At 40.6% G+C, this 14236-nt stretch overlaps 1 protein-coding gene across 3 annotated transcripts in view; it reads left to right on the plus strand.

Annotated features, from left to right (window-relative positions):
* Nucleotides 1–3095: 3095 nt before the first annotated feature.
* tafa5l (TAFA chemokine like family member 5, like) overlaps nucleotides 3096–14236 on the plus strand; it is a 175069-nt gene continuing 163928 nt past the window's right edge. For all 3 annotated transcript variants that reach the window (XM_041798341.1, XM_041798342.1, XM_041798343.1), the window contains exon 1: nucleotides 3096–4229. In XM_041798341.1, coding sequence (XP_041654275.1) covers nucleotides 4133–4229 — 97 coding nt within the window. In that variant the 5' untranslated portion in view covers nucleotides 3096–4132. The remainder of the gene's footprint in view (nucleotides 4230–14236) is intronic.

Below are 14236 nucleotides of genomic sequence, written 5' to 3' on the forward strand. Positions count from 1 at the left end.
TTTTTTGACATTATCGAAAAAATAACCCACCAACTGTGGAGCAGAGGGTAGAGTCGGTCCTTCCTCAGCTGAAAAGTTGGGGGTTTGATCCCCTGCCCCTGCAGTCAAATGGCGATGTGTCCTTGGGTAAGACACTTAAACCAGACTGTGTCCACTGCTGCATCAATCTTCACTGATTTTTAATTGTGAGCGACCCCATACAACATGACATATGATGACAGATTTAACGGTTTTGTTTTGAAAGTGCATGGAGGAAATGATCAACCTGCACAATGAACAACAGATTCATTCACCAACAACCAGAATCGCCGCTCTCGAATCTAGCACAATCAAACTAAACAGTAGACAGGCTAAATGTGGCTAGTACTTAGAATGGTCTGGTTGCCCCCCACAGGTGGGACTTTTCTAACTGAGTCAGTTACTTCACTCATGGTGCAAAAGTGCGTGATATTCAAATGCATTCTGGCAAAACTTTGCAAGCTAAGCGAACACCCAGGAAACCCTGATGCGATTTGCCTGAGCTCAGGAACAACTCCCTCATGTACACAGGATTATTCCTCATTTTTGAATCTAAAATTTAACAATATTTTGATGTTTTTAAAAACTTTTCTCATGTTTAAAAGAACATTTCATGAATAGAGGCAGGTATATATTCAGTTTTAGTTTTTTTGGACACCATGAATAAATGTTCAATTTTCAAAATAATCACCCTTGTCCTTGCAAGTCAAAAATGACCTGGTTTAATTTTAGTCATTAGAAAGCATATGTTGGCATTTGTTCCCTGTTCTCTTTGAGTTTCCTGTTAATTTTCTAATCCTTGTACTTCCATGTCAGGAGTGTTAAACTCAATCACAGCAGGGGCCGGATTCCGGATTCAGGTCTAGCCTGAGGGCCTAACAGGGTCACCTTTTAAACCATAAAGTCAACCTTATTTCACCAGTAATAAAATATGAAAAAAGAATTTAGCACTGATTATAAAGGATTCTGACATTTAAAAAGATAAAAAGATACATTTAAAGCCTCACAATCTGAGAAAATGTATTAGTTCAAAAACGTCAAAACATGAAATTAAAAATCTTTTGTTAAAGGCAAATATATGAGAAAGAAAGTCAAAATCATGAGATTAAAAGGTCAAAATATGAAATAAAATTTGTCATCATGAAATTAAAGTGAAAATATCATTCAAAAGTTTAAATTTTAGTGAGAAACTTGGGCTTTTGTTTCACTGAGGATCTTCTTGGAGGCAGCATTATCAACTTACACTTATATTTTATTTAAATATTCATTTGTTATTTTAAAGTTTTTTTGCATGAAGACTTTTTCCAAATAAATATTTTAAAATCTCACACACTTCTCTTCTTTTGTTGAACCGTCTGACAAGGAAAAGAAACATGCTACCACCTACTGACTGAACCTTTATGAACACAGTCTCATTTGTTTAGGTCATAGGTGTCAAACTCAGGGCCTGGGGGCCAAATCCGGCCCCTGGAACAGTTAAATCCGGCCCACAAGATGATCTCATATTTCTGTTATAACTGGCCCATCAGTGTGAGGTCTACAGATTTCCTCAAGTATAAAGATGTGATTTTATTCTTGATGATTTAAGATATCTTTGTTAAGTCAGAAAATCTGATAAAGTAAGAAGTAAAAATATTTAGATGAGAAGTCAGGAATGTGGGAAAAGAAATTACTTTATGTCTTAAGCTCACATTTTCAATTCTGCATCTCCCAGTTAGGACTCAAACTTAGGATTTTGACTTTTAATTTCATACTTTGACCATTTAAACTCATTTTTTGACTTTTCATATAATATTTTGAGCTTTAAGATTTGTAATTCAAAATTTTAAGTGATATTTTGACCTCTTTAACCAGTTCTTTTTTATTTTATCTCTGTTTTCAATTCCAAACTTTGACTTCATAATCCCATAGTTTGCCCTTTAGACTCAAAATTTAAACTTTTGAAATTTTCACTTTAATTTCATGCTGACAAATTTTATTTCATATTTTTCCCTTTTAAACTCATGATTTTGACTTTCTTTCTCATATATTTGCCTTTAACAAACATTTTTTAATTTCATGTTTTGACCTTTTTGAACTAATAAATTTACTTTTTTTCAGATTGAGAGCTTTAAACTTATTGTTTCATCTTTTTAAATGTCAGAATCCTTTATAATCAGTGCTAAGGTCTTTTTTCATATTTTATTACTGGTTATGGTTAAAAAGGTGACCCTGTTAGGCTCTCAGGTTAGACCTGAATCCAGAATCTGGCCCCTGCTTTGATTGAGTTTGCCCCCCCCCCCCGGTTTAGGTGTTTAATTTGACTCTAAAATAGAATAAATCACAGCGATGTTTATTTACCTGTTAGGAATAAAGGTTGAAATATGTGGAATGGAATAAAACCTTTCTTATAATTCTCATAAAAGTCACTGTTTCAGGCCAAAAATGTAAGCTGGCTTTTTTTTTTACAGTGTTTTACTGCCTGTTGTGTAGCCAAAGGGCCAAACAAGCTCAACTTAATTTAGCATTTACCCTCAGACTAAGGCGGTGGTTCTAGGGGGAGCCAGAGGCTGTGAAGAGGGGGCAAGACTCAATAAGAAGCATGCACTTCTGTAAAGCATGGCAGTTCTTGTTAGAGGACGTCCTGGGAAATGTGGGTCCAGCACTGAGTCTAAAACAGACTCAAAAAACATGAAAATATGAGGAGTCATGTTTGAGCTCACTTTAAAAACAGGTACTAGAACAGAGCCACAGTTTTGCTCTTATCCAGAGACAGTGTTTGTGTGTTTCTGGGTAAATGTGTGTGTGTGTGCTGATGTCTGTGGGAATGGACAGGGGATAGGGAGTATTTTTATCTGTCAAAGGGAAGCCAGGCAGAAAAAAAAGGAGAATCTCTCCTCTAAGATGGGACGTACGACTGTGTAAGCAAAGTCATCCTCATCTTCATCTCCAGTTTGGATTCGTCGCCTGGGAGCTCAAAGTTTTGTCTCACTTTGCGGAAGGAATTAGGGCAGTGTGTGTTTGTGGCGGTGTGTGTGTGGAAGAGAGAGGGAGAGAGAGCAGATGGAAACATTGTAACTCAAGGCAAGTGAGGGTGCAGCAGCAGCAGAGGCAGCAGCAGCAGCGTTTCTTTCCACGGACTGAAGAGGAGGGAAATCCTCTTCCTCGGCATCGCCTGCATGCAAATGAAGCCGAGCGGGACAGAATAAGGCTGCTTTAACGCACTCATCTGTACCCACGACCTGACTCTGAGAGGAGGGGAGCTCTTCTCACTGAAGCCCGAGGTGCCCAGGCTTCAGCACTGACAATTTTTCCAGATCCTCCACAAAGGCTCACACAGGTGACAAGTGTGTCTAACTTCCCTGCACCGCCCGGATTGACGCGCTCTCTGCGCGCTTTGTCCAGCGGCACTTGCGCTGCGTGAGACCCGCCGTCTTTTTTTTTGTTGTTGTTGTTTTGACGTGACATTTCGCTCGCGCTGCTGTGCATATGTGGCCACATATGACGCATCTGCGCCTTGAGCTGTTTTCCTAACGCTTGTTTTTTTTTTTTTTTTTTTTGGAAGCTGGAGTGAAGAAGCGTTTTTGAGGACAAGTTTCCGCGCTGATTGGTATGTTCGTCATGTCTGCGCGGGTTAACTTGCGCGTTTCTCTGTAGAGTCACACGCAGACCTGATCCGGGCTCTGCTCGGCGCACAAGTTGGCTGGGAATAACAATAACAAGAATGGAAAGAGGTGATGTTTAGCGGCTAAATTTACTACCAGCATCATCAGCATCCAAACTGCGGGGGTCTGCTGCCGCTCACTCCTCTTCCTCGACACACTTCCAGCTCTTGCAGAAGCCAGTCTGTGAATTGGAAGCCCCCCTGAAGCAGCAGCTGCGTAAACTTGGCCAGATCTGGTGACACTGTACCCTCTGTTTGTGCGCCGATCAGCCCTGGATGGATATGCGTCTTTGAAAAGCACAGGGGGGATTTCTATCAGTCCCTCTTTTATTGTAACCTCAAAATGGATGCCGACGACAGGCTGTGGAGACGCCACTGGATTAGCCACTCTTCATCCACTGATCTGCTTGACATCTGAGCGACACCAGGGGTTCAAAGTTTGGATAATCTAAAGAAGGCTGAAGGTGTAGGATGCAGTCTGGAGTGAAGACGCTCTCCGCAGGTGGAGGTGCGTCACTCTGCTGCCTGCTGCTCCTCTGGCTCATCTACTCCCATCTGCTCAGAGAGGGTAAGGACACTTAGAGCTATTTATTACTTTGTCAGCAGCATCATTGTCTCAAAGGGCTGTTTAATGTGATGCAGCTGCACATGGTGTGGTCAAAATCCTCCACTATCTCTCCCCTGCAGGGTCCTCATGTGTCTGGACTCATCACTTGTCAATTTACAGTGACCTTGCTGCACCTTATGGTATTTTTGTAATCTGATTTAGGAGATTTATGATCATATTCCCATGTGAGTGCATGTCACCAAACAGCCTGGCAAAGCCTAACCTCTATTTTACATCACAGCACAATTAAAATCCACATTTCTGCAACTGAAAAGCAGCCTTTGAAAGCACCCTTAAAGTTAAAAAAGACAATGTGCATCATTATTTCCAGCCTTGCTGCTAAACTAAGCTTGTGATTTTCAGTATTCTGATCTTAGCTCCTCACTCTCCTGTGGAATGATAATTTGAGAAGCTCTAACGAAGCTTCAGATGGAAAAGCAACAAGGTCTGCTGGTTTTAGATCCAAGCGTAGACGGAAAAAAAAAAGGCCTGACTTGTGTCTTCTGAGCTTTCTAAATTCAGTGGGGTTAAGGCTATATTCATCCATGGCATGCTTTCCTCTTGAATAATACATCCACTGGTGCAATTACACCTTCACCCTGACACAGAATAGAAAGCAAAAGGATGTTTCCCTGCACTTCATTGGCTGTTGTCCATGATGAAAAAAAAAAGGATTCCGGTGTTGGACGACACAGAGAAACAGGCTTAAAGCACTGGATCTTGTTGGGAGATGTTGAACACAAAGTTTGCAGATTAGATCTTTTAATCAAGCATTGGCCAGCAGCGTAATTACTGCTGTGGAGGAGGGATAGTGCCTACATCAATGTGTTTGGCAGCTTGCCGAGAACAAAAGTAGACACTGATGTGAAAAATGAACTGCCTGTGTGCTGAAATGTGCTCCCTTTGCCTCTCATTTGCAGTGTTTTCTCCCAAAATGCTGCTGTCACCGTGCTCTTATTGCTGCACCGTGAACCGCATCTTATCCGAGGAGAAGCAGCAACCCTCCCCTTCCCCTTCAGCTATTTATTATTGACTCATTTTCTATGAAAATGATCTCATTAGTGTGTTATAGTACAAAACCGTTCGGTCTGCTGTGAACTTTACTCCCCTTGATGTTCCTGGAGTAAACAGAGGCTTCTGATGCTAGAAATCCCTGGATGAGATTTGAGCTTTGACATTCTCCGTACGTCGCTCACTCCTCGTTCCAGCTCTGAGCAGAATTTTAAGAATGGAGAATGGAGTACTTTTAATCCGTACTTGTAATCTTCAAATCCCACGAAAATCCACTGTGAAAGTGGCTGCTTTGACCAGGCACGACTGTTAAAGCAGCCCTGACCACCACTGATTTTATGTTATTTCATCAGACTGAATTACTCTCTTGTATTTCTAGAATATTTATGACCACTATCCAATGTTGAAAGTCAGATCAGCCATCACTGTCATTGGCCAGCCCTTTACCACTTCCACTCCACGGCCCCTGGGGGCCTTGAAAGCAGCAACCAGTGTTTTTTGAACCGGTGGGCAGAGAGGTGAAGCCTTGTGGTGGTGAGAGGCTGCATCACCTCCACCCACTCTGTAACCCATCTGTCATGGCGGTCAGGACAGGAAATCAAAGTGCAGCGGCCCTGTCCGCGCACGCCATTGGGCCAGCGGCAGCCACGATGAATGGCCTGTCAGCCGCTCTCAACGTTGCCAGTTTATTCAACGATAAATTTGGAAATGTCTGGATTTCCTCACTGGACCGCATTCCGGTTCAGTGGTGCAGTCAGAGAGCGATGGCAACTCCTCCCCGCTTTGTCAACCTCAAACCTTTGGGATGGTGTGTATGTGAGAGAGAGAGAGGGAAAGAGGGCGAGAGGTGGAGCTTTTTTAACCACATTTGTAAGTTGGAGGTGGACTGACAGTTGGCCTTTATTCCAACTCAGCTGGAGGAATTTAAATGCTGGGAATCATTTCAGGGATGTTTTATCATCCAAAGTGTGTTTGCTCTGGTCTAAATCATGGACCGGTGTGTTACATTATTGAACAAATACCTCAAGTTTGGTCGGGGGTCACACTACGATTGGGTGGTGTTGAAAATAATCCACGATGCATCATGATGCAGACGTGGATAATTCAGCTCATAATCAGTGCAGACGGATGCTGCGTGGGAATTTTCTCGCCGAAGTCGGACCCACTGCAAGTACCCAAACTATGATGAGCTTCCTTTCTACACTTTCAATGCATTTTAACAGTAGTCTGTTTAAAAGGAGCAGCTTTTCTTGACTTTGCTTCAGCAGTAGTCACACATGGCACTACTAAACCAATCAGCGCCTTTATTATGAGTGCGCTGGCGCGTCAACCTGGAAATACTCTATAGATTGCAGAGATATGGAGCAAGTCAGGGAGGATTAGACAAGACTACAGCAAAAAGATGTTTAAATCGAGGATGAATGCACACTTGTTATGTTCATTGTATCTACCAACAGTTTCAAACCAGCATGTGTCGTTACATGTGGTCACAAAACTCACATCTGTAGAGCAAATGTACCACATGATAACACAGGAAATAAAAGAACTACAAGCCCAATATAATCGATTTCCCACAATCCTTACACAACTAAACTCTGCCCAGCACCCTGCCAACAATGTTCCCTTAAAGTCACCTTAGTCTGAGTCTATATAAAACCCTTTTACTGACACAGGAGGCTGCCTGTCACATTTTCAGCTCAGATTTAAAGTCTTAACACAGCGATCTGAAGTTTATTCTCTCATTAAATCAGAGATGTACGAGAGTGAGGACAGGAGAGAGAAGCAGGTGATAACGCTGTTTAATTTCAATATGCAGCATTATGTTTTTAAATGCCTTAGAAAAGTGAACCTATAAATGAAGAAAAAAGGTAAGGGGCTTACTAAAGCTCCAATCATACTTTCTATTATTAAGGCTATTTCAATATTTATTCTCCTAACGCTGTTATTTTTCAGGCAAATTTTTTACTTTAAATAAGAGAACATTTTTAATCTATTTTTTTAGGGTTTTTATTCAAATTAATTCAGTTTGTTAATCATACGAGTGAAGATTGATTTGTAAAGAAATTGACATTGACATATGGAGTTTATCAGACAGCAGTCATGCACAGTTAAATGGAAAATGGTGCTTTGATGCAACGATGAGTCCCGATATTGAATCAATTTGTAGACCAGTCAAGATGCAGACTCCTGGTATCTCCTTCATAATACCCTCAAACCTTCTCCTGATTTTTGCAGGGTCATCAGTATCAAAATCACATGATTAAAAACCACATTAAACAAGAAACAGCTCGGACCAAGCATGTGCTGAAGTGCATAGCATACAACTGTGGAGCAGAACACACTTCTACAGGAGTTTTGTTTGATCTGTGGAGAAAATGTTTCTTTTACTGGGTCGAAAAAAGAAAGGCTGAGCAAATAATCTAAATTCTTATCCATGTTTTTTTTTCTATACCGCCTATCCTGATGGGGGTCGCAGGGGTGCTTGAGCCTATCCCAGCTGTCATTGGGTGAGAGGCTGGATACACCCTGGACTGGTCACCAATCGATCACAGGGCTGGCAGATAGAGACAGACAGCAAGATACATTCACATTCACACCTACGGCCAATTTAAAGTGATCAGTCAACCTAATGAGCATGTTTTTGGTGGTTGGAGGAAGCCGGAGTACCCACAGAGAAACCCAAGCATGCACAGGGAGAACATGCAAACTCTGCACAGAAAGGCCCTGATCAGGAAGCAAACCAGGAACTTTCTTGCTGTGAGGCAACAGTGCTAACCCCTGTGCTGTCATGCAGTCAAAAAAAACAACAAAAAAACAAAATCTTATTAAATTGCATTTTTCCTTCTGTACTTTTCAAATCACAGAAGGTGCAACATTCGTTAAATGTGAGTCAAAATACCAGTTGAATCCAGCTTTACTTTGCAGCAGAGATGCCAGCTCTACACATCATGCAAACAAATCATTTTTTTTCTTATTTGTGTCTCACTTAGAAATAAGAAAGACCTAAAAACCATTTAATACAGCAAGATCTGCAACATGAGTCAAAATAATCAGATAGTTTTTCAAAATCCTTCATGCATCCAATGCATCATAATTTTATCTCTACATAGAGGCCTGGCTTACAGGACAGAACAGTTTAATTGTAATCTATCTAATATTATGTTGCTTATAATAAAGAATGCTTTTTGGCCTGAGTCTTTTTGTGTCTGAACTTTAAAAGAATAAATCAAATATAAATAATCAAATATTAAATCTGAATTGCGTTATTTGAAAAAAAAAAATCACAATTAAAATATTTTCCCAAATCGTTAAGCCCTACTAAAGACCCATAAACACAAAAAGTGTTTATTATTGGGATGCTGGAAGTGATGAAATAGTGCACATGTGCTCTCTTTTCCTCTCAGGCTCCAAAATTATTTTAAAATATTCAATCAATTACTGTTATTAAACAAGATCTGACATAATGAAAAGATGGTTCATATGCTATAAATCAGATAAAGTTTGGGTATAGATAATTTACAAATGCAAAATATATTTTTTAAGATTTGGGGGGGAGGTTTCATGCCTTTATCCACAGAGGAAGGCAGTGGATAGACTTGAAAAGAGGCATGAGAGACGAAGACTGGACTTGAACCTGGGCTGTCCACCTACATGGGATAGAACCTAACCGTGAGGCCATCTGCACCCCTGAATGCACGGTATTACTCAGCATAATATTAGTATTAGCTGATACTTGCTTTAATATTGATACCGGCCAATTTGAATGTTTCTGGCCTTACAACCAATATAGTTGGCTTTACAACCAATATAGTCCATATATATCAGGAAAATATACACCTACCATCAGGTTTGAGCCAAACAGGGCCCATCATAGGTCCTGAAGATTTTGAGCGAAGCCCCGAATATGAAACATCTACCAGACATCTACTTCCCTGCTCCTCTGCTTGACCTAGCCTCTCTTTGTGTTCTTCCCAAGGAGAGTTTTGTTCATACTGGTTTTAGCTTAGATGAATTCAGAAATATCGGCACATTGAATATCAGCAAAAAAACAAGTATCATGCACCCATAAAATGTTTATTTCCCTACTGTTTTCCTCTTGATCACAATAACCACACTCTGATATGGTGTGTTAAATGAACATGACTGAATCCAGTGTGTTTTTATTAATATGTCTCTGATCTGTCTGAAAGAATGATAACACATCATTGTGTATTTTGCTTAAAGCCCGTTTCAGACTGCGTATGTGAGATACATGTCTTGTATTGACACAGCTTGATTCTTATTTTATGTGCATGCTAAAAGGCAGGGCTTTCAGACTGCTAATGTGGAGAATCTAGAGAAAAGAGGGCTGACCTATTTTTTCCATGAGCTGTGCATGGCTCTTGGTCAAAACAAACAGGAAATGATAACTGGAGGCCATATTTACCCTGTTGTCTTCCACTTTGGAAGAATATATTTGCTATGTGCCTTGGTGACCCTGAAGAAGGCTGCAAGCTGAAATGCATCCATTTGATAAAGCTGTACTGTAAACTTTTACTATTAGTGAAGCTTTCTGTTCCCGTACTGGTAGAATGTGTTACAGGCAAGATAAACAGCATGGTTAGGCTTTATGTTAGTGCTTTTCAAAAATAAAAGCCCAGATTAGCTTGGAGAAACTCATGTTGTTAGAACAGAATGTTTTAATTCTAATTTTTTTCAATGAATCACATCACTTGATGGAGTTTTTTAAATTTAAATTTATGAAGAGACAGGGATTTGATGGCACGGAGAGGCAAATGTGCAGCAAACTTGTGCCTGGTATGTCAGCCTGAAACATGCATAAGGCCTGTGAGACAGCAGGATATGTCCTCAACGATGGCACTTCTGTGCTGCTGTTAGTTTAGCTTTCTTATCACTTATTTAACCTTGGAAAGAAGAATTAAAGCACTTTTCACCATGCATTACTGTGGGTCATTTTACAACAGGCAGTGTGTCACAGTTTGACCAGAGGTGAAGTGTGCATAGCTGCTTTTGAGTGCACTCTTTCTTTGACAGGTTCCTTTTTTGATAAGTTAGACCGACATCATTACCAGGAGTTCTGCCATAAATTTACAGCATCCAAAAAAGGTAGTGGTGCTGCTGCTGGAAACAGACCAACACTCTTGAGGCATTTATTATGAAGGTGCCTGTGAGACAGCTGATTTTTAAGTGATGGTTGTTAAGTGGATCCTGTGGCTGTTTTTAAATATCCTTGGGTATTGTATTACCAACCAAATCTATTTCCATAGACTCTAGAAAGAATTGGTTAAAGCCTGTGTGACGTCAGTCGTTTAATTACAATAGGCAGACTCAAACAGCTTTTGAAGCCAGTCCATGGTGGCCTCCATATTGAAATAGCTGTCTCAACCGAACTTTGGATCAACCTAACAGCAGACAAGAGCCCAGCCACTGAGCTCAAAGTCCTGTCATCTAAGCTAGCGCTGAAGCTAGTTTCCTGGAGGTAGCATCTGCAGCTCAAGCTATCTGTCAATCAAATGAGATGTGCCAATCAGTGCGCAGTGAGTTTTTTCGTTAAAAAAACCCATGCAGAGAGAGGACATGATGACATTAGCTAATGAGACATGTTTGGTTTTTGAGCCAGGCTGTAATCCAGTTTATTTCTAGTGTAAAAAATTGCTTTTAACATGTGTTGTACACGTGACTTCCGGTGTTGCTGCAGCCAGCCTCAAGTCGACACTCGCAGTATTGCATTTTTTTGCACTTCTGCATTGGCTTCATTTTTAAGGACCAGAGGTTGCTGCTTGCTTATTTTGCACATGGACATTTACAAGCAGACCAAATAATGCAGGAGAAAAATGCTCTCTAATTGGTTGGAATTTATGTGGTAAATATCCCAGAAGAAAGCAAAGACTAAAATGACTGGCTGAGGCTTCTCCAAAGACTGGTCCCAGTTCTCAAATGGTCAGGAAACTGCACACACTTGTTGGCATTTATCTCTGTAGACAAACAGTAAATTTTGAAATTAGGTGCAAATGTGGCTCAAAAGTATAAAGTTGATGTTCTGGAGATGCTGAAGGCACTTATCAAGACAGTTAAGGAGAAGGTGCATACTAATCCTACTGAAGAATGACCATCCAAATAGTCCTGTCAGAGACGGCTGTGGTCTTAAACCTAAACTCCACGAGTTAAAGAAGCTGGTTTAACCCAAACAAGTGCAATGCTTGGATCGGATCAAAGTCAGGTAGTGCTGCCGTGAAAGACTGAAAAAAAAAAACCCACCCCTGACCTAGACCAACCACTTCTCTAGTAGTCTTGGTACCATTGTTTGGTCCTCACCAGGGTCCAGTATAAGCTTCCACACCAGTTTCAAACAAACTTGCACCACCTTGACAAACAGTTCAGGTGTGCAAACGCCCTCAGAATGTAAAACAAGAGAAAGAAAACATAAATATTCTTTCTTCTCAAATGTTTACTTCTTAGTTTGTTGTGCATCTTGGGAGCCACACTTCTCATTAGCTCATCTTTGTTGGTAATTCCAGCTGTAATTGCTGAGGCATTTCAACCCAACAGTTTGTATTGAAGTATTAGTAAGACATTGAAATCTGCTTTCCAACTAAAGAAGGGTAAGATCTAAAATATATTTATTCATCAAGTCTTGGGTAAAAGTTCATGAAAGTTTTTAGTAAGGAATTTGTTATAACCATCTGTGCAGTTCACCTCAGTTTAGCTCGGTTTTAGAGGCCTCTTTTGGATCTTTCTTCTTTTTTGTAGAAAGCCCAGAAACCTTTAATGTCAAATTTTATTTCAAGTTGCAACAAACAGTTTTCATCAGCAAGAAAGTCCTAGAAGAAATCTACCGTGCCTGTAAGAGTATTCACCCCTTCGAGGTTTTACCGATTTAATAAATCAATCATGGTTAATATAATTTGGCATAAAAAAATACAATAAACACCTTTAATGCCCAAGTGACAGCAGCTTTCTACAAAGTAATATCAATAAAACAAAAAGTTTGTGATGTAAAATGAATGACAGCATAAAAACCTGTGTATATAGATGCAACTTTGGCTGCAATCACAGCACTGAGCTTTCACCCTGTGCTTCAGATCATTGTCATGCTGGAAAATAAATCTTCTCCCAAGCCGTAGTTGCAGTTTGCACAAGGTTATCCTCCAGGATTTTCCTATATTTTGAACATTCACTCTTCCCTCTACCTTTTCAGGCCTTCCAGGGCCGGCTGCCAAGAAGCACCCCAACAGCATGATGCTGCCACCACCATGCTTCACAGTGGGGATGGTGTGTTTGTAGTGATGTGCAGTGTTTGGTGTCCACCAAACACAGAGTCCTGTTTGGCGGCTAAAAAGCACCATTTTGGTCTCATCAGGCCAAAGAACTTTGTTCCACTTGACCATGGAGTCTCCCACATGCCTTTTGTTGAACTCTAGTCATGATTTAATCTGAGTTTTCTTCAACAGTGGCTTTCTCTTTGCCCCTCTCCCATAAAGCTTGACTGATGAAGAATCCGGGCAACAGTTGTTGTCTGCAGAGTCTCTCCCATCTCAGCTGCTGAAGCTTGTAACTCCAGAGTAGTCATTGGTGTCTTGGTGGCCTCTCTCATAAGTCAATGATAATGGAGTTAACTGAACTGCAAGGGATGGAAATTTTTTTGTATCCATCTCCTGACTTATACTTTTCAATAACATTTTCTCTGAGTTGCTTGGTGTGTTCTTTTGTCTTCATGGTGCAATGGTAGCGATGACTACTGATTAACCAGTGAGTGGACCTACCAGACACAGGTGTCTTTATGCTACAATCACTTGAGACACATGCACTGCACTGAAGTGATCCCAGTTTCTCTAATTGTGAGACTAGTAGCTCTGATTTGCTGGACCTCTGTTAAATTAGGTCAGTCACTTTAAAGGGGGCGAATATTTATGCAGTTGTTAGAATATGGACATAAAACAGGTGAGCAATATGGCCTGAAATCTATATCATGGTATTTTTAGCTCTTTGCTGCAACCATGTTGTATCACAGCATTTACCGACATGTTCAAGTGATGTTCGTCAAACAAGCCTTTGTATTTATGTATGCATTAGATCACAGACAAATGCTTTTATACATCTCTTTGTATTTACTTCTTAGTACTTTGTGGCTTTATGTTTCATTTCTCTTCTGCCAAATTTTTAAAACTGGTATCAAAAACTCACCATATCCTGATTTAGCTGTTTCATAGCAAAAGCATTTGAACAGCAAAACAACTGAAGAGATTTTTTTTTTTTTTTTTTTGTGAAGAACTTTCTTGAAATAAAAAAAGCATTGAATGAACTGAGCTGTAGTGGTGTGACAGCTAGTGGTAAGTGTAAGGAGTTATAGTATTTAGTTACAGACAATTCTTTGACCACCATCAGAGTCACAGCTGATTCTTGGAGTCATCTTTGGATTCACACAAGCGAGTCATGAGTTGAAAAACCTTTCAGCAGATCCTGAGGGGTTTGTAAACTGTGGCTGAGCTGAGCTTTTGCTCAACCAAGTCCACCCATTCCAGCACACAGCCTTTGTTAAAGCCCCAGACAGACTGATAGAGTGATGCTGTGTAAAGTGGGCACACTCATTCAATACTGCTGTTATTTACAGACATCACACTTTGCGGAGAGAACACACATTCACCTGCTTGCTCTGCTGCTATCCTGTTTCACTGTAAACACTGGCATCCGCTCTGACATGAGCTGGAGTCTGTGCCATTTTGGTCAGTGAGCATGCAGGCTCGCCTGACTCTTTGCTCTACTGACAGAGAAACATGCAAAAGACTTGGACTCAATTAGAGTTGTTTCTGTCTCCGATCACTCTGTTATTCCCGTCTTTTATTTACCTGTCACTGTGGCTGGGAGAATGAGCTACTGCTGTGGCCTTGGGTGTGCCCTACAACCAAGTGTGTGTGCTTAAATCAGGGATGACTGTATTGCAGAAGTAACACCAGGGA

This window comes from Cheilinus undulatus, linkage group 11, assembly GCF_018320785.1.
Source record: "Cheilinus undulatus linkage group 11, ASM1832078v1, whole genome shotgun sequence".
Taxonomy (NCBI): domain Eukaryota; kingdom Metazoa; phylum Chordata; class Actinopteri; order Labriformes; family Labridae; genus Cheilinus; species Cheilinus undulatus.